Source organism: Diadema setosum, chromosome 17 (assembly GCF_964275005.1).
Source record: "Diadema setosum chromosome 17, eeDiaSeto1, whole genome shotgun sequence".
NCBI lineage: Eukaryota > Metazoa > Echinodermata > Echinoidea > Diadematoida > Diadematidae > Diadema > Diadema setosum.
The window spans coordinates 19001543-19028775 of NC_092701.1; the positions used below are offsets into that span (position 1 = coordinate 19001543).

General features: G+C 42.4%; 1 protein-coding gene across 1 annotated transcript in view; it reads left to right on the forward strand.

The window, feature by feature from the left end:
• LOC140240440 (uncharacterized) overlaps positions 1 to 27233 on the forward strand; it is a 66989-nt gene that overhangs the window by 34208 nt on the left and 5548 nt on the right. Inside the window, exons 3-24 of the mRNA XM_072320209.1 lie at positions 11175 to 11449; positions 12643 to 12744; positions 13250 to 13489; positions 14100 to 14222; positions 14849 to 15082; positions 15602 to 15754; positions 15996 to 16184; positions 16675 to 16902; positions 17366 to 17488; positions 17741 to 18448; positions 19032 to 19184; positions 19784 to 20012; positions 20371 to 20572; positions 21001 to 21163; positions 21608 to 21751; positions 22165 to 22338; positions 22740 to 22973; positions 23412 to 23515; positions 23769 to 24188; positions 24666 to 24859; positions 25465 to 25818; positions 26382 to 26533. Coding sequence (XP_072176310.1) covers positions 11175 to 11449; positions 12643 to 12744; positions 13250 to 13489; positions 14100 to 14222; positions 14849 to 15082; positions 15602 to 15754; positions 15996 to 16184; positions 16675 to 16902; positions 17366 to 17488; positions 17741 to 18448; positions 19032 to 19184; positions 19784 to 20012; positions 20371 to 20572; positions 21001 to 21163; positions 21608 to 21751; positions 22165 to 22338; positions 22740 to 22973; positions 23412 to 23515; positions 23769 to 24188; positions 24666 to 24859; positions 25465 to 25818; positions 26382 to 26533 — 4898 coding nt within the window. The remainder of the gene's footprint in view (positions 1 to 11174; positions 11450 to 12642; positions 12745 to 13249; positions 13490 to 14099; positions 14223 to 14848; positions 15083 to 15601; positions 15755 to 15995; positions 16185 to 16674; positions 16903 to 17365; positions 17489 to 17740; positions 18449 to 19031; positions 19185 to 19783; positions 20013 to 20370; positions 20573 to 21000; positions 21164 to 21607; positions 21752 to 22164; positions 22339 to 22739; positions 22974 to 23411; positions 23516 to 23768; positions 24189 to 24665; positions 24860 to 25464; positions 25819 to 26381; positions 26534 to 27233) is intronic.

The window sequence follows — 27233 nt, forward strand, 5'->3', positions numbered from 1 at the left end:
TGGTTTTTATGACATTGCTCTCATTCAATACTCCCAAAATATATCCTCTTTAGTGTCCAAAGTTCGTTAGAACTGAACTTGGAACGTACCTGTTCATGCCGAAGAGATATGTGAAAAATCAGACATGTGTAGGCGGTCCATGCACAGACTTGAGTTCCTTTTGTGAAAGCCAGGTAGATTCGCTGCTTTATTGGAAGACTCAAGGAGGAGTATTGATTGTTGAAGTTCATTGTAAGTTGTTTACCATATTACTCACATTTTTTTTCTTCCCTCACATCATGCGCAACACACATAATACACACATGCACAATCAACAACTGCACCTCACTGCTTTGGCTCTTGTGTCTGCCAGGTCACATGACCTGGTGAATGGAAAAGGAGGGAAAACTGGGAGACTTGCATACTTCCATGTAGTACTGAAAGCTTTAAAATGTCTTCTTGCGAGTCTGACAAGGAGAATGTGAACAAAGGAAATTCAGATATAAGAAGTGCTTTGCATGGAACTCGTAAGAGACAAAAATGTGACTCTAGGGCAGTCATGCTTTCATGCTGTCTTTTTGACATATTCCTCTTTCTTTCTTTTCTTTTCTTTCTTTTCTTTCTTTTCTTTTTGGCAGTTGTATACCTCTTGGTAATCTCTTGCGAATCTTCTCTGTTTTTTGGCATAGTATGATAGGTTAGAAAACATCAGATTTTGTACAAATATAGAAGATGGAATCCTGCTGTATGTCAAACTCTATGAAAGAACATACCAATGAATGCCAAAGAGTCATAAGGGAATCAAGATTTGATATCATAATCACTTTTTTTCCCCTAGCTCTTAGCCTAGACCAGCATTTTGGTCTGGTGTTAGGGCTTTTCATTAGGCTTTTGGATGATGGTGTGTTTGTTTGTGCATCTGTTCCTCTTCTGCCCCCCCCCCCCCCCCCCACCCCCCAATCCTCCTCCTCCTTCCTCGAAAGACCTTTTACCCTCTGGAAGATAATGATGTCTGCAGACTTGCCAGTTTGTGTTCCAGGGAGAAAAACGTGGCGAGTGTGTCTGATCACACTCCTGGCAACATCTCATCACAGATACACTCAGCATTAAACCAGCTGTAGCCATCACCTCTTGAACCCTGTGCCAACTCCTATTCCATACATCTTTCAGAGAGCATCATTGCCCTTGCCTCCCCCCCCCCTTATAATTTGTTTTATCATTTCTGCCGTTATATGCTATATAAAAAAAATCCTTCCCCTCATGCTGTATGCGTGAGTGTGTTAATCATTAAGTCTTGAGGACTCATCTCCAGATGCGTCCTTATGCCGTGCAAGTGGCAGGGAGAGGGGAACAGGTGATATTGGGTTAAAGCCGCTGTCCATCCCTTCCAGATCTCGTCATGGACCATGTGGGCACCGAGAGTGTAGTGTGTATCCCACATGGCTGTATGCCAGTAAACAAGCAGGATGTTTTTCCTTCTTAAAGAAGTGGAAAAAAGAGGCCAATGCAGTATTAATTTGACTTACCCCCCCCCCCCTTTCAGAATCACCATTTTAGTCCTTGCTATATAAGCACATCTTGGTGCAGTTCTTTGATGCTGTGTTGACTGCGATAAATATGATGATTACTATAACAGTTCCATTTATTGTTTGCTTACCCTTTTTTTAATCGCTTGGAATGAAAGGTGAATAGTATGGCATCATCTTGAAGTTATACATTTCAAGGAGTTAATGGTAGTATAGCCCCTACAAATGTTAGCACACCTCAGTTTATACACTCATGCACCTGAAAGTGGACATTTGTAACTGTCTAATAAGTCAACAACCATCAGGTTTAGATGATATAAGGACGTAACAGAGATCTTTGACTCACTTCAAATTGTTTCATACATATAGTACTTGTAAGACTGTGTAGTGCTCTAAATCTAATAAGTAATGTGATTTTTGACAACATATTTCATTATAAATCTATTATGAAACGTTCTTGCTAAGATAGAGGTAAGGTCATTGAGTTTGGGACAAGTCTGTTTGAGGGTGAAAATTCTACTCAGTACAAATGGTCAAGAGGTGAAAACCTGTTTCTTACCCTACAATTATATTTCTTGAGCAGAGAATGGCCACTGGTCATACCTGGTGTTATCTCAGTTCTCTGCCCCCCCCCCCCCTTGTACAAATGGCATCATATATTGCCTGATTAAACTTGGTGCTAATTGAATCCTGATAGCTGGGGATCCGTTTCTCAGGGGGGTAAGTTGACCTCAGAGGGGTCACACTTGCCGCACGACCTCAGCAGGTTTGAGCAAACACCCTCCCTTTTGAATACAAACTGAGCAACCTGTTGGGGCCACTGTGTTCACACAGCCACCGGATAACCATGATTTTCCATTCCGTCGAGATGCTCGGAAGCCTGTAGATTTGTGAACCTTTGCTCTTTATTCTGGTATTTTCTTTCTGCAGTTCTCTGAAAGGTGATATTAATAGAAAAACTACCTGATGATGTGATTTTTGTTGTTATTTTTTACACTTGCACATTCTACCTACATCATGTAGGTCAGTACTCACATATTTCTAGTTCCCTTAACAGTAGGAGATAAAGAATATTTGAAGTAACTGATTTTATTTCCTATGACGGTGTCATTTTCCATTCTTTATCTCAGGATTATGCTTTACCAGAAAGACTGAAGTTTATGATACTCTTTGTGATCTCTGTGGAATGATGGTTGTCTTTGCTGATAGATGTAATTTTCTCTTGTGAATTTACCTTTTATGATCACAGATATTACTCGTTTATATCCTGCTGTTTATATATCATTATTCATCTACTCTGATCATATTACATATCTTTGTATTCCTCATTACTTGATGTTCCTTCTCATCACAGTTCCTTCCTTTACTGCTCTCAAACATCTTCCTCTCTTTGCTCTGTATATATTCATATGTTTCTCTCTCCGCCTGCTGTGGAGCATCATCATCCCCCTGTGTCTGAACGCCACCCGCGCTCCCTTCACCCCACTCACCCAGCAGGGCTATTGAGTTACCATCACACCTTTCATGGCCCAAGTGTGCCCGCAGGAAATCAAGAAGTTTGCCAACTGGAAAAGAAAACAGGACAGCTTATAGAAACTTCATGGGGGTAGAATAGACAGTTTCTATGGGCGGCTGCATGAGCAAAAAAAAAAGTTTTGTTCATGACTATGGAGTTGCACCGACAGGTCAAATTGCGATGCTGCCACCCATTTCCCCTCTTATATGAAGAAAGAAAGGAAAAAAATACTTCCACAGTCCTGTGCTGAAAGTGTTATCACTGCCATATATTTATTCCATGTGTGTGTGTACATGCTCTTCATTGTCAATCATCTTTTTAAGTTAGGGTATATTAGAAAGCAGAGCTTGATGCAAAGTTGTTATGCTAAAACGAGAAATACTGCAAGCATTGAATACACAGGTAACTATGCAGACTTGTTTGTGCACCAGTGTATGAAGTCACTGATTTTACGGATTTTGACATTTTAGAACTGTCGGTTTAGAATTGCTAAAATTCATATGGCTGAGGTTTTAACTGCTTGTGACATTGGAGAAATTGTTGAATCAGTTGTTGAAAAATCATGAAATTTGTGTAGGAGCACTGTTGTTTTGAATCTGTGCACGAAAAGTACCCTTAGGAAGCCAAATGTTTGTAAATGTTCTCCCTTTATCTGAACTGAGAAAAGTTTGAATCATTTGCAAATATACAAGAGAGAATACATACTGTAAGATGCTCTGATGAACCCACAACAGTACATTTCTTGGAAAAAGGATGAGCTTTTTTGGAAAGTTTGTTTGTCTTTTTTCCAAGGGTCTTCAAAAACTTACATGTGGCTTGTCGCCTCGTGCAAGGTCACACTATAGAACAATGGTTGGGAAAATGAGGAATATTAAACTGTACTTTACTTATGAAGATGAGTCAGAGGGTTCAGAAATTTGGCAAGTTTTTTAGCTCACTCGATGGGCAATTATCTCACAGACCTGGGGGGTACTCCTGTGTGTGTGAACAGTGTCGAGAAGGTCATAACAGTGCGTTTGCACTTTTTTGGCAGTGGAATAGCCTTGTTTACCAATTATGCTATTAAAAGTGCAAAATGTCTTTTGCAGGCAACTGGGACTGTTTTGCTGAGTGGGGGAATATGCTCAATTAATTATGTTCACTTACTCTCATCACCTTCAGCAACAGGTCACATCAGTTACATTACTGGTATCTGGAACGGAACAGTCGCCCATCAAAGGTCTCCTTTGAATCTTATTGTTTTGTTCATTTTAGTCTAGGTGTTAGAGAAGTTTTACTAATCACCCTATTCTGCATGTTATTTCATATCTTGCCTCTGTGGAGAAGTCTCTCAAAAGTGAAAGCATTAATTCACGGACAATTAACAGCAGCTTTTTTTCTAATCATGACGGAATATGTGAAGGTCCACAGTGTAATTGGGTATTTAGTGCCCTCAAAAAAAAAAAGGAAGAAAGAAGAGTATATTGATAAAATGGATGATGTCTTTGTCCTAATCTTTGAATTCATTGGGTTTGCAATGTATACTTTGGAGAGTAATTTTGGAAAAGTGAAAGATATCCATGTCTGTTTCCTAACCAAAATCAAAGGAACTGTGAAAAATATCAAAGTTTACAGTAGTTGACTGTGATGCCAGAATAAGGATATACCTGTAGACTGCTTTCCACTTGGTCGCCTTCAGCCCCTTCTGTGAACCTTTATGCTTTAGCAACCCCCACCAACTCCACTGCACTCGCTCTCATGGACCTACCGGTCAACCTCATTTGGTGGCCATAGTCATGTTTAAATAGGCTATGACTCTATGAGAAGAAACACCCTAAACACAATACCCAGTAATGTTAGTACAAGGGAACCTCCTTGTTTACAAGGGCCTAAAAATAGTAAAAAAAACCATGAGTATTACCTTGTTGTATCAGCTTTCTCTCTATATCAGATTGCAAATATAAAGAAACACAAGAGTTGGGACCTACATCAACAAATGTATTAAGAGGGTTTTATCATATCAACCTCTTTAGAACGAGGTTCCACTGTGCAAAAATTTATTAATCTTTAAAATTTCTGTGCTGCCATCGCTGGATGCACAGACTACTACAGTTTGTGATGTCACATGCATAGTACAATATAAAAAAAAAAGTACACATTTGATGACTTATTACAGATGTATGTTAATGGTAATATTATTCCCCTTCTTCTAAAAGATGCAAGTTAAGTGCTCTTTGCAAGAAAAACTAAATACAAATGTATGTTGAATTTTCTTCATACTGTTTTTGTAATATTGTTCTAGGTATGTGGAATCATAGACTGTAAAGGGCTTTTTACACTTGTGTTTCTTAACCCCGGACTTTCTCTGACCCAGAACTATCGTTTGTCCCGTACCAATTTTTTCAGCTTTTTACACTCGCCAATTAGTCCCTTACTATCTCTTGTCCGGGGCTAAGGAGAAAACTGACCTTTTTACACTCGTATTTCTTAGCCCCGGACTTTCCAAACCACATGAATATTCATAATTACGCTGTGTACTGTACATGTACACGCACGCACCGGCAGCACTTGATTACCTCGTTTCTGATTGGTCAGTGAGGGTCGGACTTCGTCTCCGTCGCTTAGCCCAGGATTATTTTTTTGTTCTGTTTACACTCACTTGCTTGGCACCGCAATTGCGGTGCTAACCCCTGCTATTTTGCAGGGCCAGATAGTACCGTACTATCGGTGGGGCTAGCCCACTTTGGCAAAAACGAGTGTAAACAGAAAGTGGGCTAAGGATAGTCCTGTACCAACGGTGGGGCTAAGGCCCCCCCCCCCCCCTTAGCCCCACCGTTGGTTCGGGGCTAAGCAAAAATTTTCAAGTGTAAAAAGCCCTTAATAGTCTTTTCATCCAGTGATGGCGGTACTGAAACTTCACAAAGTTGTAACTTTTGAACTGATTGTATGGTTTTCCTCAAACTTTCATGGATGACTTCTAGTAGAATTGCTGCATTCACTCAACCCACTCATATATTAACATGAATTTGTCCTTGTTAATGTATTTGTAGAAGACTTTTGTCCTGTGAGTCTAGGGGCTCAGCCTAAGTTGTATTGCAGCCTGGCCATGACCTTTTGCAGAGTAGTATTGTGGAATATGGCGAGCCAGAAATTGACCCCCGAGATACTGGTACCTCCTCTGCCAGTGCTCTCTGCCTCTTGGAATAGTCTATTTTTTTTTGTTTTTTCATGACCAACTTCTGTGGCATCTCTTGATCAAGTTTGAAATCATACACATGAAATGGAAGTCAGTAAAAGTCAATTGTAACTTGACTCATCTGTGACTGTCCGTATCTTAAGTTATTTCATGTATGTAGTGAGTCTAAATTTGTGCAACACATGACTTTCCAACAAATATCGTGAGTGGTTAAATTGCGATCTTGGAATACAGCATAATCATTACACCTTGTTCATGTAGGCCTACTGTGTTCTACGTAGTAGTACATGTAGGCCTATGTGCACACGTCATATTCATGTCGAGATCAGAGTGCATATTATCACGTGTTCATGAATTCATGAATAGCACTCGGCATGTGAAATACATGAACATTAAAAACCTGCAGAATATGGCATAGGCCTATTTTATACAGAACTCTAGGCAACTAGGCCTATATGCTGCACTTTGTTGAAGGCCTGTGTACATAAGATTTGCGCTTTATAAATTGATATTATTATTATGATTATTATTAGGTTAACATACAGCTGTAGTGGAACCCTAGAGGGCTTTCTAAAAGGTATGGCACTGTTATGCTACACTAGAGGCGAACTTGACCGTATGCCTGATGTGTGGGTTTCTGAAGGCATGATTCCCCTGTTGATCATCCCAGCCACCCTGGTTTATGTTCATCATTGAGCTGTTTTCCTTCAGTCTCGTGTCCTTGGTCATGTGCCAGTGGGACATAGAGCAGACCTCTCTGTTTACTCGTCAGCTGAATGTAAAAAGAGCAAGAGAGGGGGACGACGTGCAGAGAAGACCATGTGTTAGCATCATCACTGCTTATTTTGCACACCACACAATTTCTACACGAGATACCAGTAACAGTCTGTCTCCTCTTGAACAGCACAGGTGCCCAGATATTTGCATTCCCTTCTGAAGCTAGACTTACTTTTTATTTCTTTCTCTCTTTTTTTTTTTTTTTTCTTCATGGGGACAGTTTCCACAAAAATGAGAGAGGTCAGGAAGAGAGAGTACCTGAACCAGAAATATGCCTCCCGGAACTATTTTTCCTGGATTGGGCGAAAAGACGTTCCTCCACTTGCCGGCCTCTGGCCTATGTTTCAGACCCTGTTGTGCTCTAGCATCAACTCATTGATTGATGTAGTCACAGACTTACAGAGATGAAGTGAATACAGCCTCAATTTTCAGTTGCCTGGCATCCCTCTTGTTTCTTTGGGTTGATTGAGATCAAGGGGAAAGGTTTTGAGAGAGGCTACTTGCGGTGGAAAATCGAGTGATGAGATCAGAACAGCACGGGGAGTCTGGAACCCACACTAGCTCAGGCACCTTTCTGCCTCTGTGGGGTAGCCCTCTATAAACAAGCTCATGCAACCTCATTGCTTATGCGCACCTGTCAGGCGCACGACCAAGAGCCACATTGCCATTGGCCAGTAGAGTTTGCATCATGCATTATTCATTCGTTAGCTTTGTTCAGCTCACTGATTTTATGTCTTCCTCTCTCCCTTTCTTTCTCTCCTTTGTGTACATGTCTTCATATTAGTGCATGTGTACATGTGTGTGTCTCTCTCCCTCTCTCCCTCTCCCTCTTGTGAATGTCCTTATTTCTGACTCTGCTCCCTCCTACTTATCAAGGTTTGTGTGGGTGTGTGTGTGTGTGTGTGTGTGTGAGAAAGACATCATGCCCGCATTAGTTTGTGTTTCCCCCCCCCCCCCCCCCATCTCTTTGCAGGCAAGGGTATTGGAATGTGAAGGTAGAGTTTAGGAGCACAGTGGCACCTGCTCTCAGCTGCCAACAATTTGGGAAGTGGTCTGGGGGTCGGAGGTCGGGCTGTTTAAACCCAAACTTAGGACTTTGTGTGCGTGTGTACCCACACGGTGTGTCTCTTCCCCTATGGCCTGGGTTTGGGTTTCTTTTTGTGTGATGGAAGCCGTTATATTTGAGCTGGGATGGGGAATTTCAAACACTAGTTCAAGGCATTGTTAGGTGGAAATTGTTGTATGCACATGGGGCCCAGGTTCCTTACAGTCTGGTTAGAAGCTATAGTCATACAGAAACCAAGGGTAGATAGGCACGGGAGAACTTATACAATACATAATGCATGTTGTGTGATGAAAGCAGAACACATGGAGCATTGTCTTGGAGAAATACAAGATGCAGTCTTGCTCAAGGTTGTGCCTGCATCATTTTCATTTTGTTGATATTTAAAGATTAAAAACAACATTGTAGAATGTTTACCAAAGACTCTTTTTTCCCCATTACTTGTATTTTCATAGGATGTAGATTTACAAGAATAATGTGAAATACAATTTTTAGTTATGGGGGAAGGAAGCAATGTCCTCAGTTTGATGGACGACCTTAAAGTTCCCGGTAATTTTCTGATTTAAACCTCACTGCCCATTATGGTTGAGATCCATTCATATGTAGAAAATTGACGTAGGACTATTGCTTGTTCAGTTGTTAACATTTCTGTTTTAAAAGCAATTTCTTTCGTGGACAACAAAGGGAAATGGTATACCAGTAATATGCATACTGTGTTGGCTTGTTTCTTAAAACTCCTCAAGGACTTTAATGCACCTCTAATCTTATCACACAATCTTCATAAATGAACTGCGCGTATCTATACTACAGGCCTATATGTGAACAGCAAGACGAGTCAAAAACTCGCACAGCATTCTAGCTTTCCAAATCTTCTGCAACTTCCTGGCTTCAGTGCTTGATTTTGTCCATGAAGTTTTGCCAGCTGGCCTGGGCATGATGCTGAGCAGGTAGATGGAAACCAGTCCAGGCCACCGGACCTCTCATGAGGGGGTTGGAATACGCACCCGTCAGTGGGCACTAGGCAAACAAGAACTGGGCGTCCCTGTACGAAGCGTGTAGCTGTGCACTATTTGCACAGAGCATCAGAGGGGTGATATGCTTGCTTCTTCGTGTTGTCTTTTGGAAGGAGCCCCCATGCTACTATTTGCTCAGTTCTCTCCATCACAATAGTCTTATGTATGCGTTTATGGTACTGGCTGTGTGAAGGAGGAAAACGATTATAGCACCCCTTTACTTCCTTCCCATAAAGACTTGGTGTGCATCTTTGCCAGATGTGGAACAGTTTTTTTTTTTTTTTTTTTTTTTTTGTGATCAGATTGGTGCTGTAAGACATAAACGTATCTACGTCATCTTGCTTTACATATATGTACCTATCCATTTACCATTTGCCATTCTGATTCTAAGTCAGAATCAAAGTGGTGAATGGATATGGAAGTAAAGCTCACTTGTAGATAAAATGTCCGATACTGAACATACATTTCGCCTCCCAAGTCCTGTTTTATCAGTGAAGTGTGATTTAATGCTCCCAAAGTCTGATTAAGCTGGTATCCACAAAAGACATGGCACTGAAAATGTTCTTATGAATAGGGGAAGGACAAATTCATGACTGACTTAGTTAGAACTGTTAGGGGAGGCTGGTATACAGATAAATGTGCCGAGAATCCCACAGTGACGACATTCATCCAATTTGAGTCTCAATATCTTATCAGTGGGCAAGTTGTTTCAGAGCATCACGAAGTTGATCTATTAACCTGCACTACTGTATGGATGGATTACATATTTGTGGGTGGAATTTGATGATTTTCGGGTGGGTTTCATGGGTCATTTTTACCTTAAAAAGGTTTATGGAAATAAAAACAAACAAATATCTCAAGAGTATTGCCTTCCAATTTTCGTGTAAGTTCCAATAACTGGAGGGGAAAGCAACACAGAAATCATTCAAAATGACATATTTCATCTCCTCTCAGTTGAAGGTTAGAGAAAATCTGTTGTTTGCTGCTGCACTAGATGGAATTGATTTTTGCCATGAATGCTTCAAAAGGAGTTGATGGATAAGATCACTCATAATAAGTGATAGATGATAGTGATGGTGCATATAGAGAAGACATTGGAGTTTAGAAAACACCTTTCAATTTGAGGCGGTGAATTAATTGAGTTGAATTTGCATGTTGACATACAGATAATGATTTTTTTTTTTTTTTTTTTTTTTTTTGGGGGGGGGGGGGGGGGACATTGTGAGAGAACAAAGCTGTTTTGTTTCCATGAGTTTTTAGCTCTATTGTCCTGCATTGTCTGCCAGTGCGTAGATGCTGGAGATGCCGATCATATTCTCATCGTTCAGAGAGCATAATACTCCAGCTGTGATTGTCTGTCTGTTTGTCCGTCTGTCTGTCTGTCCGTCCATCTGTCCATCCCTCTATCCATCCATCCATCTTGCTGTCATCTTTATTCTCTCTTTCCTGGCTACAACTTGTATGCAGGTCGTGTCTTTATTTACTGTGATGAATTCTATTGATCAAGGGAAATTGAAATTCAGAATCTTTCCATTCAGTGATTTGCACTCTCTGAATGCCTGTGATCAAAATACTGCTGCCATGGAAACAATAGTACAAATTCTAATGTTTACTCACAGTCATACAAAACCTCAGTAAAGATGAAAATAAAAGTTTAAGCAAATATAATGGCTTTCAATATTTTGTTCTAAAAATATGGGATTATGTAATTCCTGTATATCTATGATCATGTAGACACTGTAAAAAATAATACAAAGTAAATGCTAAGAAAGTGTATGGAATTAGGGGAACTTTAAACAACAATATATCAAGCAATTTAAATCTGGATACATAGACATGGTTTTCTTATTGCTCACTTATAATACATTTTGATCCCTACTGGAAGGATGCAAAATTCTGCAGTACATGTCCTGATGGTTTGACTCCATTATGTAAATCGTAACATTCATTGTTTCAGTAATTGAAAGTGTACATTACATCAACAATTAAAAGTACCAATATTTGTTCTGAATGGTAATTCATTTATCAATCAAATCAATTCTGAGTGATGTGAACCATCTAGATTTTACAAAATATCCTTTGCAATATAGCTAAACCTGTTCATTATTTTGCCAACTCTTTCCAGGTGTGACGAATCTCGCATTGGTGACCGGTGCCAGTACGACAACCCCTGTGACCCCAATGGCTGCTTGAATGGCGGCACGTGCCAAGTGGAATGGGAGGCGGACGGCTCAGCGCCGGGTTTCTCATGCGCCTGCCCACTGGGCTTCCAAAACAGCCTCTGTGAGGGGGTGCAGCCGAGCATATGCACCCGCGAGCAGCCCTGCCAGCACGGCGGAACATGTCGTCTGACCACATCGCTGGAGGACTACGAGTGCCAGTGCACTCCATCCAAGACTGGTAAGATTTGAAGACATTTGGCATCATCATAGCTAGGTTTTGAAAGAAATAGTAGGGACTTTTCAATTTCAAGTCCTGGACGTGGATGGTGAGGTAATTAAACTGTACATTATTTAGAGGAATTGCGCATGCTCCAGGTTCTCTAGCATGTCCAATGCCAAAATCGAGAACACGTCTTCTTAAAGGGAAGGTAAACCCAAAGAGCAATGTGGATTGAGTGAAAGCAGCAACATTAGTAGAACACATCAGTGAAAGTTTGAGAAAAATCGGACAACCGATGCAAAAGTTATGAATTTTTAAAGCTTTGGTGTTGGAACCGCTGGATGAGGAGACTACTAGAGGATATGACGTATGAGTGGACAACAATACAAAGAAATTATAAAGGATATTCAACAAAAATTCACTTTTCTAGAATTATGAAAGAGCAGTGGACCAACCGCTTTCAGAAAGCAGGGGGAATAATTGCTACCCTTAACATATGTCAATATCAAGTTGATGGAATTTGTAATTTTCATGAAAAATGGATTTTTGTAATTTTCATGAAAAATGGATTTTTGTAGTATTTTCTTTATATTTTCTTGATATTGTAGTCCACTTATACGACATAACCTCTAGTAGTCTCCTCATCCAGCGGTTCCAACATCAAAACTTTAAAAATTCATAACTTTTGCATCGATTGTCCGATTTTCTTCAAACTTTCACTGATGTGTTCTACTAATGTTGCCGCTTTCACTCAATCCACATTGTTCTTGGGGTTTATCTTCCCTTTAAGATTTCACGTCCTCCTAGATTCAGGATGGGAAGGATATCGTCGCTTGGTGCGCCAATAGCTAGCCCGCAGGAGGGAACGGGCCATGACATCAGAAAAGTACATCGTGTACGGCGTGCACTGAAAATTGAAATGGATGATAACACCACGGACGTAACGAGAGGACTGCAACCATTTGGAACCGCTCTAGTAGGAGAACGCCGTCAACGTCCACACAATCGAAAAGCCCCTTGAACAAACTCAATTGAAACCGGATGCCGAGAAATGTCAACTGATTCTGGTGCCAGTTAATGGATATCATAGCATCTATCGTTCTTATTGTGGGAGACAGGAGTTGTGCTTTGTCAAAATCATCTAGTGGGCTATGAATGTACAGTACATGCATGTACATTTTATTTGTCTCTTTTCTTTGTATGTGATGCAGGTGTTAACTGTACCGAGGACAACTACTGTTACAGCAATCCCTGTCAAAATGGAGCTGTGTGCATATCCTCCAGCACTGGCTACACCTGCAATTGTGCTGAAGGTGAGTTTTAACCAGACAGCCATGAAATCAGTTGGCCACACTCAGAACTACCTGAAATTTGGTGCCGTTATTTGGGCACCTTTTTTCCTTCACCTGTTTTTTGTTTGTTTGTTTGTTTGTTTGTTTGTTTGTTTGAATTTCCCTATAGAGCATGCATTTTTGACACTTGCACAGGATCATAACATACATTCGAATTGAGCTAGACCATATGCCCAGGAGAATTCAAGTTTTGAGTAATGATTGATGTGATAATCATTGTGGGATAGTGGTGTAAATGAGTAGGAGCTGTGTAAATGTACCATTTATTGCTTACAACATTACAAATACATCCTGTAAAGCTTCATTTGAATAAATCATGTTCTGTATGTGCATCATATCACAAAGGGATATTAAGAGCAAATTCGCAGAAATAAGGAATGGCTATGAGTTTGTATGCATACTCTAAATATTTTGACCCCTTTTTAAAGTGCTCATTCCTAAGTTCCGGCCTCTCTTGTTGTGGTAGGTTTCGAGGGTGCAACTTGTACTGAGGACATAGATGAGTGCACCCGGCCAGGCGAGGCAGTCTGCTCCAATGGTGGCACCTGTGTGAACCAGTACGGGGGCTTTCGGTGCCTATGCACACAGGCCTTCCAAGGGCCACAGTGTCGCTCACCGTTTCTGCCCTGCGTGCATGACCCCTGTCTGAATGGGGGAGAGTGCATTTCTACAGGACCGTACACGAGAAGGTGTGACTGCCCTGAAGGTAAGCTCAGTTTGGGAATGACCCACCCAGATTTGGGGTCTCTTGTGGCTTCTTTCTCATGCATCTGTACAATTGTGTCAGAATACTGCAGTAAAAGGGGAAATTTTTGTGCATTTTGCACGAACAGAAACTTGTGCTAAAATTAAAGCAAATTTTACTCCTTATATATTACACTATTTAGTGTTTTGAATGCGCAGAATTAAAACATGCCTGTTCATCTTACCCATCCCTCCATCCACTTGCAACCTAAGTGATCATCCTACTGTTTGTTATATATTTATTTTTTAAAATCTCCTGTTTTGCTGCATGAGTGGAGTTATATGATTAATGAAAAAAAAAAGTAGTTGCCAGAATTGAATGTGAAGGCAGGGTCAACTGCATAATTGCAACTCCAGTTGATGTAATGTGTGAAGTTACGCTGATACCAAGGTATATCTCAAATCTGGAATATGATGCTTAGATAATTTCTGATGACTGCCATTGATATTGAGCAAGAAAGAGCTTGCAGTGAATGATTCATGTACATGTACATATATACCACGTGAAAACAGTGTCTTCACCTAGCCTTCAGTACCACTGACTGTATCCCCACCCATCTGATTATGTGTAGGGTTCAGTGGCTCTGCCTGTGAAAACAACCTCAATGACTGTACACAACATGGATGTCTTCATGGCGGAGTCTGTATAGATGGCGTCAATGAATACACCTGCGACTGCCCCGACGAATACACGGGTAAGCTTCGTACCTTTGAATGTTCCTGTGAAGTGAAGAGAAGAACATATGTTGGTAAATCTTGATTTAGATTATGAATATAATACAGAAGGAGCCCTTGTTAAGATGCCACTTGCCTCATAAGATTCAAGCTATCCTCATGGCATATAAATAAATTCCATTCTGAGTAACCTCATTTCTCTTAAGATGGTTTCGCTGCAGATTGTCCCTAAAAAGCCACTAGAATGTACTTCAGAGAAATCACGTGCAAGAGAAAGAAAAAATCAAGACTTGTTTTTCTTTTCATGAAGCGAAACCAGATACTGGATGACATCTGTCCGCATAGTTTTGATGACTATATTTTAGGCTCCCCATCACTAATACATCACTGATAGAAGAGCTTATGAAACTTAAAAGAATGGAGCTATTCAAACACAGCCATGACTATGTAGGCATGGTAATTGTGTCATTGAACTTAAGTAGTTTCTATGGGATTTCATATCAATTTTTCACATTCGAAATGCATGGAAGTTGGCCAAATTTTCTATTCAAGGGAGTGTGTCATAGACAGTGTCATTGGAAGTATGTTGGTGTTGTAGAAACTAACATGAGTTTGGCTTCCTCGCGTCCCCTCCAATCACCTCTAGGAATGTACTGTGAGGAGGACGTGGACGAGTGCAACACCCCACTCAACCCCTGTGCCAACGGAGCAACCTGTCAGAACCTGCCGGGGAACTTCACCTGCCTGTGCGTGCAGGGCTGGACGGGCCGCTACTGCGACGTCAACGAGGACGACTGCGACCCGAACCCGTGCTTCAGCGGGGCGACCTGCGTGGACGGGATTTCGCGGTTCACCTGCCAGTGTCCTCCGGGGGTGACAGGTCAGTCCGAGCATCTCCTCAAAATAATCTCGTCATTAGACAGTTAATGAATGCGATTTGATAGAGCAGTGTACATAGTGTGAGATTACAGGCCCCCGGAAACTGATGAAAAGTGGCTGATAATTGCCAGAGTTCAATTCTGAATTAACCGAGCACTCTTAGGCAGTCATTAAAGAACTTTGTATGAAGTAATTTAAATCAAGCTCGTGGACAGATGAAGATGCACAGGTTGATTAGATTGGACTTTGGCATAATACAGAGTTCAAGGGCCTAGCCAATATTTGATTTATCGCTGATTTTGCTGTAGCAAAATAACAATAAAAATTAAAACCTTGAGTCAAGCATGGTGCATTGATATAGTGATAAATGGCATAGAACAATATGGATTTTACAGCAAAAAGAAATATTGTGAAAGTGATAACAGAAACAAGACCCCACAAAGTATTGATCAAGGGTTGTGAGTTGATGCTGTAATCCAAATCAAGTTCTTACATAACGTTGGTGTTGATTGACTCTCAGGTCTCCTGTGCCACTTACTCGATGGCTGTGCCAGCAACCCTTGCCACGCCACCGCCGAGTGTCACACCATCAGGATAGACGGAGGCTACGAATGCGACTGTGCGGCCGGGTACACGGGTCACAACTGCTCAGAGGACATTAATGAGTGTGAAAGTAAGTATCACTGGAAGAAATAAATGTAATGATTCATTGTAAATCTCCTATTTTCTTTCTTTTTTTTTTTCTTCTTTGGTTTCTTTGTCACATCATTGAGTGCAGACAGAGGGCTAAAATAAGATATGTTTGACTCGGTCTGTGGCTTTAACTTCGAGCTTTTCCTAATGTTTTTTTCCTGTGTAATCATTCAATTTCGGCAAAGTGTAACTTTATCAAACTTATGATTACCCGCATCAAGCAGGTCCACAGGGTGTCTGCATGAGAGGGACTTGTGTGAACTTGGAAGGGGGCTTTGAGTGTCAGTGTCCGCCGGGAATCACTGGGGATCGCTGCGAGACTGACATCGACGAATGCCAAGACGATCCATGTGACAATGGTGGGACGTGCTTCAACAGATTTGGGAGCTTCGTCTGCGTCTGTTTGCTGGGTGAGTGAAAGCCTCTCTGACAAGGACGTGTTTGACACAAGTTTCCTCCCTCTCACCACCAAGCACAATTCCCCCCCCCCCAAAAAAAAGGCCCATCAATTTCAATGCACTGGAAATATCAATGTGTGTTAAATTTACAGCAAGATTTCAGTATGCATGCAATTTTTGTCGGTAATGAATCATCGACTGGAATTCACACAGGTATATCGAATCTTGTCCATGGATCATCCAAATTTTAGATTGCATAAATGCATGTGGTGTGCCAGATATGCTGACAGGCAGTCAACAATGAATGCATGCTGAAACATTGACATGCAATGTACTTTGGGCTTGGTGTATGTCCTTTGACTATGTCTTAGAACATGAATTTGATTTGAAATTCCTTGGTGTATTTAGGTCGTTGTGTCTGCATATGTTTGAGTAGTAATCGCTGTATGAGAAGAACTGAAAGCTAGGAAGGCTAACAAACTTTTGTCGTCGATATTTGCAGCGTACACGGGGAACAGCTGTGAGATAGAGGTGAACGAGTGCAACTCCCACCCATGCCAGAACGGCGCGACCTGCCACGACCAGATCGGCCAGTACATGTGCGAGTGCCCCCTGGGATACAGCGGGAAGCGCTGCGAGATGGAGACAGATGAATGCGATTCGACGCCCTGCCACAACGGAGCCATCTGTCTGGACGGCATAAACGAGTACTCGTGCCTCTGTGAAGATGGTGGGTGAATCCTTAAGAGACTGCCTAATAGGCCTATAGATCACTGCTCAGCAACAGCAGCTATATATCTGCGTTTTACTCTCTACTTAGGGGATCACATCATGATGCAATGCTGCATTAAAAACTGTATGTTTTGACTGTCACTTTACTGATAGTTCTGATCATTTGTTTTCCATGGAATAGGGTACCTATGCCAAATGTGAATTCAAAAGTAACTTATTATAAGAAGACAAGTATGGCTTACATTTTATGATTTTAAGGTTCTTTCTCGTGAAGGATATCATTATATGAGATTCTCAGGACACCCAAATGGATGCATGACCGATTGTTTCCTACCACTCTTACGCTGCAGGCTTTACTGGCTTAAGCTGCGATAGAGACATCGATGACTGCGAGAATTCAGCCTGCGTGTATGGCAATTGCGTGGATGAGGTGAATGGGTACCGGTGTGAGTGCCACACAGGCTTTGGGGGCGTCAACTGTGACCAGGACGTGGACGAGTGTGCGTCCCAGCCCTGCATGTACAACGGCACCTGCCTCGACCTGGTGGGAAAGTATGAGTGCCAGTGCCGCGCAGGAACCTCAGGTACGTCGCGACTCCTATTTTGTTTCGAGCAGATTGTCCTTCATGTGGTTGATGCATAACTGCCTGAGCTTTCTTCTGCCATAATGATAATTAGGAGGACTTTTCTTTGCACTGTAGTGATGTCTAGAAAGTCAATCTTTAAATGTTACCATGCACCAAATGCACTGAATGATATTGCCTCAGGGATTATGTCATGTCGAGACTGTCTGTCATTCAAAGAGAAAATCTTTTTGCTTGCTTTCACTCCTGCAGGTGAGAACTGTGAGATAAATGCCAATGAGTGCGCCTCCAATCCCTGCTCCAATGGGGCGACGTGTGTGGACCAAGTGAACGGATATCATTGTCAGTGCAGAGGTGGCTACGATGGGGAACACTGTAACAACAATATCAATGAATGCGCAAGCGAGCCGTGCTTCAACGGCGGCTTGTGCATCGACGGCATTGACGGGTTCAGCTGCGACTGTCCAGAAGGGTATTACGACCTCTTCTGTAAGTCAGACATCTATGAGTGCTCCAGCTCGCCTTGCGAAAATGGTGGCACGTGCCGTGACGGGGTGAATGAGTATACTTGCGACTGCAGCGTGGGATACACGGGCAGCCAGTGTGAGGTGGACATCGACGAGTGCGCATCCAATCCGTGTCAGCATGGCGGTCAGTGCACCAGCGATATAGACTTCTTCAGCTGCGCCTGCCCTACTGGCTACACAGGCCTGAGATGCGAGATCAATATTGACGACTGCGCCAGCGATCCTTGCATGAATGGCGGCATTTGCATCGACGGAGTGAACAACTTCACATGCATCTGCACGGGCTGGTATGACGGACGCATCTGCGAGGAGCAGATTTCGCCGTGCGAGGAGCACCAGTGCCGAAACGGGGCAACCTGTCGTGCAAACCCTTCTGCAGTGGGATTTGGCGGTGATCTGGATTACACCTGCCTCTGCACATTAGGATTTCAAGGTAAGCTTTGAATGCTCTCTTCTGATTGGTTTGACAAATGACCAATGCCTTTCATAGTTTTGTTATTTCTGTGGTTTTTTTCTTTTCTTTTTCTTTTGTCTGGAAGATTCTCATCGCTTGAGCTGGCAGCTCATAGCTTGAAGCAGAGTCAAAAGGAAATATCCTGTTCTAAGACATTGGTCTCACTTGTGACTTTAAATCCTATCAGTAGTTCTGTGGCTCGCTCACTTTACCTTCATGCTCCCATGTCATGATGAGTTTGCAAGTGAATATCTCAGATGACTTGATTATGTGAACCAATATTCTTCTGTTTTCCTGCATGTTCGCTGAATGTAAATGTAAAATGGCCTGAATTCTATTGTGATGAACCCTTACACTTCAGGAGGAACATATATTATATACCACCTTGACAATGTAGGAACACAAAATCATTCTTGTTTTTCATTTCTGGTATGTGTGCAAAGTGTAGAGATAGTAGCAAATACCTTCATAAGTACATCTTGACTGTAACTTGAGATTTTTCCATTCAAACAGAGAATCAGAATCATGATTAATGCTGGTCCGTCCTCTCACATACTTGCAGGAACCTTCTGTGATGAAGACCGCAATGAGTGCATCTACTCGCCGTGCAGGAATGGTGGACAGTGCATCAACACGGAAGGGAGCTACCGCTGCGAATGTCCGCTAGGGTTTGAGGGAGATTACTGCGAAATCAACACGGATGAGTGTGCATCAGGTCTGTGGCAAGCTGCCTTCCAGTTTTAGCAGTAGCCTCCCTTCCGCTGGCAAAAAAATAAATGAATAAAAAGAAAAAGAAAGTCTTGTGACGTAGTTTCTTAGTCATTTTCTGTGCATCTAATTGATTAAGTTTTAATCTTGTGAGAAAGATGGGGAGTAAATCAGTTTGTGCAAGCATTGATTGAGTTTCAATGTCATGCTGAAGTCATTTTATGTGGTATCATGTCTCTAAAAAAACAAGCAATATCTTACCATGTCTAAACACTGGACAAAACTTAATTGAATGTGAATTTATTTGTCCTTGTTAAAAAGAACAGTGATATTCCTTTCACAATGAATCTGATGCGAGTTGTTTTGATATATTAACCAATGCCAGTAGACTTCTCTGTTTGTATGCTTCTACCCCCTGTTGATTCACTTAGTGCAGAGAGAAGCCATTAGGCTTTGCTCGAAGAGAATGGGTCACTTTGGTTACTGCTTTCTAACCCTGTAGTGTTGTTCACACTGTTCAAAGTCCCCCGCACAGAAAGAATTAAGTTTAGGACATGAAACTGTAATGTACTATTATTCATCACTCCAACACTTTCTCCACTCCAGCTCCGTGCAGCAACGGGGGCTCCTGCATCGATGGCATCGGAGACTACGCCTGCTCCTGCCTGCGTGGCTTCACCGGCGAGAGCTGCCAGCACGACAGGGACGAGTGCCTGTCGGCGCCGTGCCAGAATGGCGCCACCTGTCACGAGTATGTGGACAGTTACACTTGCTCCTGCCCGCTTGGGTTCAGCGGCATGAACTGCGAGGTCAACGACCAGGATTGCACTGCTAGGTACGACCGCGAGACTCTCACATTCTGTCATCATCGATGAGGCCAGATGTGTAGCTTTTTTTTTGTTCTTCAGTCACACCAAATTTGCAGTCTGAATCACGCTGATTAAAAAAAAAACAGAAAATGAAAGCTTGGAATTATAATAACTACAGTATGCCACACTTTACAAGCTTTGTATTTATTTTGCCCCCTCCCATCAGATTATTTTGGTGGAACCAAATCTTGGATAATGATTTCTGTGTTCCCTTTTCATACAAGCTACATTGCTGTTTGATTTGGCCTATCTAGAAGGTTTTGCTCTTTGCCCTTAAACTGACAAAATGATGTTGACGATCTCCTTACCGCTTTCATGCTGCAGTTCATGTCTGTTCGGAGGCACATGCATTGACGGCATAAATGGCTACACCTGCCAGTGTGCGCCAGGCTACACCGGATCCAACTGTCAGTTTCCAGTCAACGAATGCGAGTCAAACCCCTGCTCGAATGGTGCCACATGTATCGACCTCTACAACGCCTACTCTTGCAACTGCATGCCCGGATTCCACGGGATCAACTGTGAGGTAGGTCAAAGTTTTCACAGAAGTTCAAAGTTTTCTTCGAACTCTGGCTGATGCGCTTTCCCGCCAAGATTGATCAATTCATCACCACAAATGTGTTTGAAACAGAATTGATATGATTACAACTCCCACAAAACTTCCAAAATATGTCTTACCCCTTGCCCCCCCCCCCCAAAAAAAAAAAATGCAATTCAATTTTAGTTCTTTAAATCCCACTCCAAAATTCTGTACTTCATACGCATAAAAGCAAAAGAGAAAACAAAAATAAAGATCATTTTGCTATGAACATGATGTACACATTGAATATCAGTCATCCTGTAAAGGAGTGTTTCAGCCAGCATGTTGCCAGCAATTAAGTGACCGAGTGCTTGTACATGTGGCTTATCTTAATATCCATTGTCATTCACGCCCCTCGCAATTTTTGCACACAGTATCACATCAACTGGTGTGACAGTGCCCACAACCCGTGCTCCAATGGGGCCACCTGCATCACGCTGACGGACCAAGTCTACGAGTGCCGTTGCACCGTGGGCTGGATCGGCGCCCTCTGTGACATCCCCCAGGTGTCCTGCCAGGCTGCAGCCACAAGCAAGAGTACGTCTTTCGGAAATCCAGACTTTTGTCTTTTTGATCTTGGTGATTTGCCATCTCAGCGAGAATCTTCTTGCTAAAATGACATCAGAAGTTCTTGGCTATGGTAGTTGTCGAAATGAATGTTTGTAATGAGTGAAGAGATAGTGACCATAGTTTACATTGGCTAGAGAGTTTAGTGGCTTTAGTGGAAGTTCTTCTGAAATCGCACTGCTGTTCTATTGGTTTTTGTGTTGAATGTGAAATTAGTACCCCTTGATGAATGTTGTCAGATCGTTCTTGAATCCAGATGGCATAGATTTTCTTGGTAAATCAGTAAAGTACAATGTAAATGGCAGTGACGAAAAGATTTGAAACATATGTGTAGAAAGCTGCTCATTCAATGTCCTGCGTGCCACATTTACACGGCATTGATGAAAACATGACTTTTGCATATTTGTTCCGCAGACATGACCCGCGATACACTTTGCCAGAATGGAGGGACATGTATTGATACCCTCAGCAGCCACAGATGCCAGTGCCAGGATGGTTACGAGGGTTCGTACTGCGAGAGGAACATTGACGAGTGTGCCTCCACGCCGTGTCAGAATGGTAAGTACTGTTGACACCATGCCAATGTGATATGTAAGTCTTGATGCCATTGGGGACGCAGGTGTCGTTTGGACATAAGATGAGCAGATGACCGTTGGAGGTATGCCGTAATACCTGGCAATCTGAGGCTTCTACAGGCCCTGAGTGGAAACGGTCTGCCCCCAAAACAAACTGCACACTAGTTTAGATTTAAACCTTTTAATATTAACCATCTCAGAAATGCCTGTGACATAATGCAACGATCGGTTTGAAAACTGTAATGACAGAGTTAACACAAGTCTCATAAGGAACATAGTGTGCCATGTGTGACCCTAACCATATGTAGTCCTTGAGGTGTTGCTTGGACTGGCAATAAGTCCTTTGGTTGTTCGTGTATGCTCATATTCTTGCTTGGGACCATTTTTTCCGCACAGGGGGAACCTGCACCGACGGCATTAATGCCTACACCTGTTCCTGCCTGGTCGGATTCGAGGGCACAAACTGCGAGGAGAATGTGAACGAGTGTAGCTCCAATCCCTGCCAGAACGGTGGGATGTGCCACGACATGGTCAACGGCTACAGCTGCTCCTGTCCAGCGGGGACACAGGGTGAGTACCGGTACCGGGAGTGGACAACCCTCGTCATTTGGTCAGGTTTAGCCCATTTCAGCACGGACTCTTCTGTAGGATTTGCATCTGATCTGAGTCACATCCATCTATGACTTTAAAACAAAATCCAGTTCTTTTATTGTTTACGCTGTATGTAAGACAGACATGAAAAACATGTAGGACTCAGTGACAAGAAGTTAAGTTATCCTTTTACGAACAAAGAAGGTGTGGCAAACTTTGCCACAGGTACAAATTGTTTTAGTCTTCAAATAGTTTTTTTTTTTCTTTTTTTTTATTGTATCTGTGTTTTTTGTTTTTGTTTTTGTTTTTTGCAGGGAAGACTTTAATAAAGAGAAAAATTAATGAGCCCCCCATTCCTCTTTGTTTGAATATCTCTTTAGGTTCGGACTGCTCCGTTAACCTCAATGACTGCTACGCCAACGCCTGCTACCATGGCGGAGTCTGTGTGGACCAGGTGGGCACCTTCACCTGCGACTGCCCACCAGGCTACATCGGCCAGCACTGCGAGGGGGACGTCAACGAGTGTCTGTCCAACCCGTGCAACTCCGACGGGAGCCAGGACTGCATCCAGCTGGTCAATGACTTCCAGTGCGTCTGCAAGGCTTACTACACAGGTAAGAAAAACACAAAACACACAAAAATCACTCCGGACATCCATAGGGCCCGGGATCCTCGTCTTGCAAACACTTTGAATGTCTTTGTGATGTCTTACCTTGAAGGACTTAAGCAATTTTGCTGCATCTCTTTCAAAAATTCCAACCGTTATTTTCGATACAAAAGCGGAGCATATTGTACAGTAATACAAAGTTAGTATTTTGTGTCTTTGTTTTTCTTTAACTTGAGTTGTATTACTTCAAGATTTCATACACGATGCTGGAAGACATCATTTTTCAACAATGCAAAAGTTTGTGATGTGCTTGCAAAGGGATAAACAACCTTTAAAGCTGCAGAATACCTAGAGATATATGAATTGTCCTTTCTTCATACAAGTGACACAGCCCGTACAGATTGTTAGTTAGTTAACTTGATTTGATATGTTTCCCCTCCCAAAGGTCGCACATGTGAAGAGCGGGTTCCTGTATGTCAAGAGGGAACTTGTCAAAATGGCGGCACATGCAAGAATGCCACGGACGGATACTCCTGTCTCTGTATGCCGGTGAGTCTAGTTTCATGTCAGATGTAGTCTTCTGTTCGAGGACCAGTCTGTGTATGTTATAACAACAATTGAAAAAAAAAAATCACAAAATCTGGTTCTGTTTCTTTACTTTTCAGTTCTGCACTGTAAGAGCTATGCCAAAAATGAGGTTCCCAAGATTGAATTTCTCTGTTGAAAATCTGTTTCTGGTGCAAGTGGCTCTCAAAAGTGCAAATACAAGATGATCACTGTCCCCTCTTGACACTCTCTTTAGGGCTACACTGGATTCAACTGTGAGTCTCTGGTGCCGCCGTGTGCGTCCCACCCCTGCCAGCATCATGGAACGTGCCAGGAAGTTGACGACTCGTACTTGTGCCTCTGCCCGACTGGCGTCTCCGGCGACAACTGCGAGCACGACTTTGACGAGTGCGCCTCGTCGCCATGCGTGAATGGCGGCACGTGCCAGAACATGTACGGCCACTATCTCTGCGACTGCCCGCGAGAGTGGACAGGCCGTAACTGCCAGACCTTCGACCCCACATTCGCAGGGGGTGTGGGCACAGATGCCAGCACAGACCCCACCCCAACTGCACCTGCCACCACCACTGCCGATTGGAGAGTTGCATCCCCAACGACTCTGACCCCGCAGTGTTCTAGGGACTGCCTGGATCGGGTTGGGAATGGCATCTGTGATGTAAGTATCATACTGGTACTCACATTATACCGGTTCACTCTGGAATTGAATTAGCATATACATGCACATACCATCCACTGCTTTTCATCTTGTACTCGACGAAATTGTGTCCGCAGCTTTTAAATCTGCTAAATGTCAAAAATTTAGACAGGTATATCATCAAACCCTTCTTCAGTATTAGGCAAGATTAATGTAATTAATGGTAATGTGTTGGTGCCCAAAATTGCTGATCACAATTACAGTACTGTAGATCATGTGTCATGGTCCACACAGAACCCCACAGATGTGGAGAAGGGAACAGTTTCATTGGGACATGCTCAGAGAAAGCAACATCTGAGCATGGGAAAAAGAAAATTCCCTCTCCAAATTGATAACGTGAGCCAATCTGCTGTCAGGAATGTCCTTTTAGATCATTGTAAACATTAACAGCTCCTTAACATTATGTCATTAACTTTGTATCATGCTTATAATCTACAGGAGGACTGCAACACACACATTTGTAACTGGGACGGCACAGACTGTTCCCTGAACATTGACCCATGGGAGAACTGCACCGCTGTGGAGGCACAGTGCTGGGAACGCTTTCAGGACGGGATTTGCGACACCCCCTGCGACAACCCCGGCTGCCTCTTCGATGGTTGGGACTGCGCGGGCCAGCTGCCAGATTGTCCGTAAGTTTGACTTGCCGCTGGTGGCTTCTATCTGATCAAATCTTGTGGACTTCTAACAGCAGTTTTTCATTTTTTTTTTTTTTTTTTGTGGGGGGGGGGAGACTGGAGCAGGATGAGGTGTCTGATGCCCGTTATTGGGAGAATGTCAATGCTTTTACTGTGAGCATAATGGGAAAGCTTACTTTTCTTAATTAGATAGACCTTAAGGCCCGAATTCACGAAGGTGGTACAAACAAAACCATGGTTTAAACCATGGACAAAAACCATGGAGCGCCAAGTGTCGCATGGAATATTTCGTTACAAAATTGGTCATTTCGTCGATAAAATGACAGGTTTCGTTAACGAAATTATCATTCCGTGGACGAAATGTTCATTTAGTTACAAAATGTTGTCACTTTGTTACAAAATGATAATTTCATCAACGAAATAACTGATTTCGTGACGAAATATTCCATGCGACACTTGGCACTCCATGGTTTTTGTCCATGGTTTAAACCATGGTTTTGTTTGTACCACCTTCGTGAATTCGGGCCTAAGGGTTTGACAAGAAATAATTCACAATATGTTTGTTAGTAAAGCTGCTCTGAATTCATTTTGACTTACAGGTACAACGACTACTGTGTGGAACGCTATGCCGACGGCCACTGCGACGACATCTGCAACAATGTTGGCTGCCTGCACGACGGCATGGACTGCTACGAGGAACCTGTGTACGCCGAGGGAGTGCTCATCGTCACCATCCTGATACCATACCAGGAGCTGGTGACGCCCAACCGCTCCAATATCTTTCTCCGCGACATGAGCTCGCTCCTCCAGACGGTGGTCATCTTCGCCCGCACGCAGGACAACAAGAATATGATCGAGCCCGTCGCCGAGGACAACGGCGTGCTGTTGAGGTCGCGCCGTCACGACACAGGCAACGTCCACTCTAGGCAGGAGAGGGCGTTGGGAGAAGAAATGTAAGTCAGTCAGGCTTGCTGTGTGTCGATAAAGTCTTTAAAGATCACCCCCCCCCCCCCCCCCGCCATAATTTATGCCTTAAGATAAGAGTCACATTAGTTCACTAAATATGTTTGCATTGGTGCTCTCTGATGAGAGATGTAAAGCATGTAATGAGGAAAAATACCTGACTTCCAGTTTTGCATGTAGTGCATTAAAATAATGATTTTTGATTGGTCAAATTACCATCACATGACATTTATTGTTTTCCTTAAAGTACACAGGCATGTGCATTTTACTTTCGCAAATCTTGGCTCCTCGTAAATTTCGCACAAGTTCGATATTTACGGAAATTTCTGATTTAACAGTATTTCAAAACACTGCATTTCTTGGAACACATTATCCCTGTCACACACTAATTCAGACTATTATGCATTCCCACTTTTGTGTGATTATACTTCAGTTAAGCCAATGTAAAATGGCAATGAACGTGGAAGAATTATGCATGTGTCATGCAGAAGGCGCATTTGTCATTATACTACATGTGTGTAGCATTCTGCTTTTATTTGAATCTGCCTCTCAGGAGCAAGGCGTATCTCATCCTGGACAACACAAAGTGCCTCCAGGTGCGAAGCAAGGAGTGCTTCAACAAGACCTCGGAGGCTGCGGCTTTCCTGGCGTGGCATGTGTCCCGCGGCCTTCTTCCCCACTCTCTGCCCATAGTCTCAGTCGATTGTGAGTGAACAAAGGAATAAATGGATCTAAGTATAATTTGAATTTGTATTTTCATCTCTCTCTCTCTCTCTCTCTCTCTGTCTCACCATGTATCTATGTATATGTATATGTATATGTAACGAAGAATCAAGAAATAAACTAGTAATGCATTATTTCGCCAATAGCGAGACTCCTGAAGAAGGTGGAGGCCACCGAAAATTTGAGTTGTTCAATAAACTCATTCTTATTGGCGAAATAATGCATTACTAGTTTATTTCTTGATTCTTCGCTATATTGGAGCCAATACGTGAATTCGCAACATGTTTGGATATATGTATATGTATATGTATACGTATATGTATATATACATTTTATATCTAAACATACAGATACATAGAAAGATATATATAAATATATATATATATATATATGTATATATATATATATATATATATATATATATATATATATCCCTAGTTGGCACCTTAGGGAGACATATTGGGGGGAAGTGTCTTCATTAGGGAGACAACTGGTCATTAAGGAGACAATTTTCGTGTCTCCATTGCGTAAACTGCCATTGAACATGTAATAATAAATTTGCATATAAAACAAATGGAAATGTCTTCCAAATGACCCATCTAGGAGTATATATATATATATGCTTGCATATGTACAGCTGTATGTACTGATTTCTCATCTTCATGTCTGTGGCAGACTTTAG